The sequence below is a fragment of the Nematolebias whitei genome, chromosome 22, assembly GCF_014905685.2.
Source record: "Nematolebias whitei isolate Nwh7 chromosome 22, NemWhi1, whole genome shotgun sequence".
In the NCBI taxonomy this organism is placed as follows: Eukaryota; Metazoa; Chordata; class Actinopteri; order Cyprinodontiformes; family Rivulidae; genus Nematolebias; species Nematolebias whitei.
In genome coordinates this window covers 21,350,899-21,355,391 of record NC_056519.1, presented here as the reverse complement: position 1 = coordinate 21,355,391, position 4,493 = coordinate 21,350,899, and the positions used below count along the sequence as shown (strand labels likewise).

The window sequence follows — 4,493 nt, the reverse complement described above, 5'->3', positions numbered from 1 at the left end:
TTTTTTAGAGTGTCGATTCTTGTTTGTGATAAGCGAGCCGTCATGGTAATTGAATTTAATTCCACTCCCAGATAAACAATTGTCTGGGCCGGGAAAATCGAGCTTTTCTTCCAATTTATGGCGAAGCCCAGATTTAGCAGGTGTGATGCCAACACCTGAGCCTGTATCAATGCTTCCTGTCTGGAGTGAGACAGGAGCAGCAGGTCGTCCAGGTAAAACAAAACTCTCATCCCTGCTCTGTGCAGTGGATGCAGGGCTGTCTCCACACACTTTGAGAACGTACGAGGTGCGAGGGAGTACCCGAAAGGCAGCCTGTTGTACTGGTACTTCATCCCTTGAAAGGCGAAACGCAGAAATTTTCTGTGTTTTGGGATGATTGGTATGTGAAAATAAGCATCTTTTAGATCGATGGAAACAAACCAGTCGTTTTTCTGGATGTTGTCCAACAGCTGTCTGTTCGTCAACATGTGAAAAGGTCTGTTCATGATCGCTTTGTTGAAAGCTGACAGATCCAGAATCGGTCTCATCCCTCCGGTCCTTTTGGGGACCAGGAAGTAGCGTGAGTAAAACCCTGTGTTTTCCTCCTCGTTGGGAACTCTTGAGATTACACCTTTTATCAGAAGCTCCTGGACTTCTGCATTTAAGGCTGAGACTTGGTCTGGTGATGATAGGACCGTCTCTATAACTCCTCCGAACGGAGGGGGTCGGGTTGCAAACTGCAGCGTGTAACCCTTGCATAACACTCTGTCCATCCATCTGTCCGGTGAGCATGTTTTTAACCACTCTGCGTGACGTTCGTGGAGTGGACGTGCGTTTAAATGATGTGCCGTGTTTTGAACGGATGTCATCCAAACCTCCGCCTCGACCGCCGTCATGCGTCGCGGAAATGTTTTCCGCGTGACCCAAGGCGAGGCTTTCTCGAAAGGGCTGTTCTGCGCGCGCCCGTGCGCTGTGACTGGATCGCGGACCAACCTTCATGTCCGGGCGGGGCGGTGTGCGCTGAGGCGAGGCGTGTGTCAGCTGGTGACGTCCAGAGGCTGCACGTTTAACGTCGCTGTGCGAACGTTGAGAGGTGGAGGGCGTGACGTCATCAACGCCGTGCTGTCGAAGTGAAGGTTGTGAACTTCGCGGGAGCGCACGTTTCCTCTGGAGGGACGCGCGCCGCTCTCGCTGAGGGCGGGGCCCGTCATTGGATTCATTCAGCTGTCTCACGCTTATGTCGCCGTGAGCTGCTGATCGCAGAGGCGCGATGGATGACGGCTGTTTGCGTTTATTCAGGAAAAACGTGTGTTGTTTTTGCTGAGAGCGGGGACCTCCACCGGACCCGGCCTGCGGTCCCACATTTATCCCGATGTGAGCCGGTGAGCGCCGGGCAGCTGTGCGTGCATCATCGGCACAGTGCCGTTTGGATGGACGCTGCTTGTCTCGCTCGGGTGCGCGTTTAACACCGTTTGAGTGGTGATCGTGCGGTTCTGTTTGACAACAAGATATTTCGCTTACCGTGGTGTCACGTGAGCGTCTGGGCATGTGAAGGAGCGGCGGTGGGTTTAAAAAACCTTTATTTAATGCCACCGGCTCTCTCTGTGTGGAGGATGTGTGTGTAGCGGCTGTGAGCTCATCCGAACTTACAGACTGGCTAAAAACAGGCATTCTGATTTTTGAAAAATCATTTATTTCACTTCCTGTTTCGTTCATACACACATCCCCCGCAGACCGTCATTTCTTAAACCTTCTCCCTCGTGAGCTCTGCGGTTTGTTTGACCCGAGCGCCGTCTGCAGGCGATCTCTGGGGAAACGCTGAAGTGCAGGCTGCCGGGCTGAGGAGGGGTGGTCTCTGGCGGGCGGGGCTGGTGGTGGAGCTGGGCGAGACGAAGCTGCTGCTGCCGTGGAGCGTCGGTGCTTCTGCCTCTGCTCTCGACGATCCTTCCAGCGAGCTGGGGGACGGGATGAGCCGCGCGGCTTGATGAGATGACGTACCGCTTCCGACATCTCCTCCGACTGCTTGGAATTCGCCAGCATGGTCTTCAAGCTGCTTCCGAACAGCGCGTCCGATGAGATGGGGCCCTCCATGAGGTCCTTGTGCAGCTTTTCCGGCAGCAATGGAGAGTGACGGAGCCAGATGGAGCGTTGGATTACCGTCATCCATGAAGCAATCCTCGACAGGCAAACCGTGGAAGCGGCGCACATGTTGAGGACGGCGTCTGCCGATTTACACAGGGAGCTCTTTGTCTCCTCCGGCAGGCCTGAGGCCTCCAGCCTCTTCGACATGCTAAATGCTAACAGCGCCACGTTGTTGTTAGCCGCGGCCGCCTGAAAAGCACACTGGTGGGCTCTGTTGGAGAGCGCGGTCGCCACCTGGTCGTGTTTCCCCGGAGGGACGGGACACTTCTCCAGCCTGGACATCTTCGCTCCGAAGGCTTCCGCGAGGCTTGGCTCAAGGGGGGGTACCGAGGGAAAGCCCCGCTCGGTGAACCCCTCCACTCTGGTGATGGGGGCGTAAGTGGAGACGGGCGCCCTTAACCTACCAGGACCGGCTGCGGCCTCGTTCCAGTACGCTGTCACCGCAGGAAAACGAGGCCAAATGGGATCAGGACGGCGAGCCGGCGTGGAGCCAAACCTTCCCGCAAGATCATCCGATCTGAGCGGGGGGGGTGAGGGGACGGAGAGCCCCTTAACGCTAGCAGCTTTCCGGATAATGGCGGGCAGCTCCGAGAGGAGCGCGCCCACGGCAGGGAGCGATGTGGTCGCTGAGGCGGGAAACCCCGGGGGAGTCGAGCATCCGCTCGGCCTCCCTCTTTCCAACACTGCGCTCCCCGGGAGGGAACGAGCGTCGGGGCTGCTGCTAGCGTCACCGGTCCCAGAGGAATCATCCGATTCACTCCGAGAGCCGGCGTCGAAGAAATCCATGGCGTCGTCCAGCGAACAGTCTCCCGCCACGGACAGGCAGTCCTCGATGGTAGCCTTAAACAAGGCTGCTCTCCTCTGTCTTTCCTCCGGTGGAAGCTCGTCACAGAGGCGGCAGGAGGAAGCGCGAGCGACGTGGCGGGGACCCAGGCATCCCTCGCAGGTGTCGTGCCGGTCGAAGCTAAGCAAGTAGCCGGTCTTGCACGAGGGACACAAACGGATGGTGCTGGAGCTGGACATCTCGACGAAAAAGGTCAGTTTATTCTTGTTTTATTATGCTTGCTGAAGAAAAACTGGGAGCAGATTACCCGCTCTTAACGTAATTTATACGGATCGGGTGGGGCCCACACAGCAGGTGGGCGTGGACTAATTTTTTCAGTACGATGCTTGCGCATAACGGGATAAACCCATCAGCGACAGCCTTAAAGGGCGAAGCCTATATGACATAGAATCTTACTTCTAACCTACAAAGCTCTCAACAACCTAGCTCCGTCTTATATTACAGATCTTATTGTTCCACATTTTCCTAACAGAGCACTTCACTCTCAGACTGCAGGTTTACTTGTGGTTCCTAGAGTTTCCAAAAACAGAATGGGAGGCAGATCTTTCAGTTATCAGACTCCTCTTTTGTGGAACCAACTTCCAGTTTGTGTCCATGAGGCTGACACATAGTCCAGTTTTAAGACTGGGCTCAAGACTTTCCTTTTTGATAAATTCTATAATTAGGGTCCACTTGGGTTTCCTGAGGTATCCCTTAGATATGCTGTTATAGGCTCAGACTGCTGGAGGACAAACTGACCTCATTTCCTCACTCTGCTGCTGTCTTTACTTGCTCTCCTCTACCTGTTTTGTATTTGTAACTATTTTTATCCTTAACATGTTTTTTGTCTTTCTTCCAATAGAAAGTACATCTGGACCTGCCATTGTGTATCTGTTCCTTCTTCCTGTCAGCCGGTCAGAATAGATGGCCGCTCGTCCTGAGACTGGTTCTGCTGGAGATTTCTTCCTGTTAAAAGGGAGTTTTTCCTTTCCACTGTCTCCTTTGTGCTTGCTCAGGATGGGAGACTGTGATGAAGTGAAGATTCAACACAATCTGTTGCTTCCTTAGATAGAGAACTTCACTATTGACATTTTTATGTATGTGAATGTTTCTGTTCAGTGCCTTAGGACAACTTCTGTTGTGACTTGGCGCTATATAAATAAGCTGAAATGAATTGAAATAAAGTTGGATTCATACTCTATGAAAAGTGCTCTTATTGACGTAGTTGTACGATGAAAATGATGTCATTTTGTTCTTCCATGAGCTCCCAGAGACAGTTCTTTGTGCAATGTCCAGGTGGAACTTTTTCTCATAGGGGAATGAGTCTGTCTGTTCATCCGTCCATCCATCCGTCCATCCATCCGTCCATCCATCCGTCCATCCATTTAACCGCTCCTTCCTTTTTGGGTCGCGGAGGTCACTGTTGCCCATGTCCAGCAATCACGGTGTGAGAGGCAGGGGACACCCTGGACAGGTCTCCAATCCATCACAGGGACACAGAGACAAACAACCATTCACTCTCTCTCTCTCTCACCTAGGGACAATTTAG

The 4,493-nt window shown here is 53.1% G+C and overlaps 1 protein-coding gene across 1 annotated transcript in view; it reads right to left on the bottom strand.

The window, feature by feature from the left end:
• The window catches only part of LOC119428527 (ATP-binding cassette sub-family C member 9-like), a 38,812-nt gene extending 35,668 nt beyond the window's left edge, over positions 1 to 3,144 (bottom strand). The window contains exon 1 of the mRNA XM_037696208.1: positions 3,123 to 3,144. Coding sequence (XP_037552136.1) covers positions 3,123 to 3,144 — 22 coding nt within the window. The remainder of the gene's footprint in view (positions 1 to 3,122) is intronic.
• Positions 3,145 to 4,493: the final 1,349 nt, after the last annotated feature.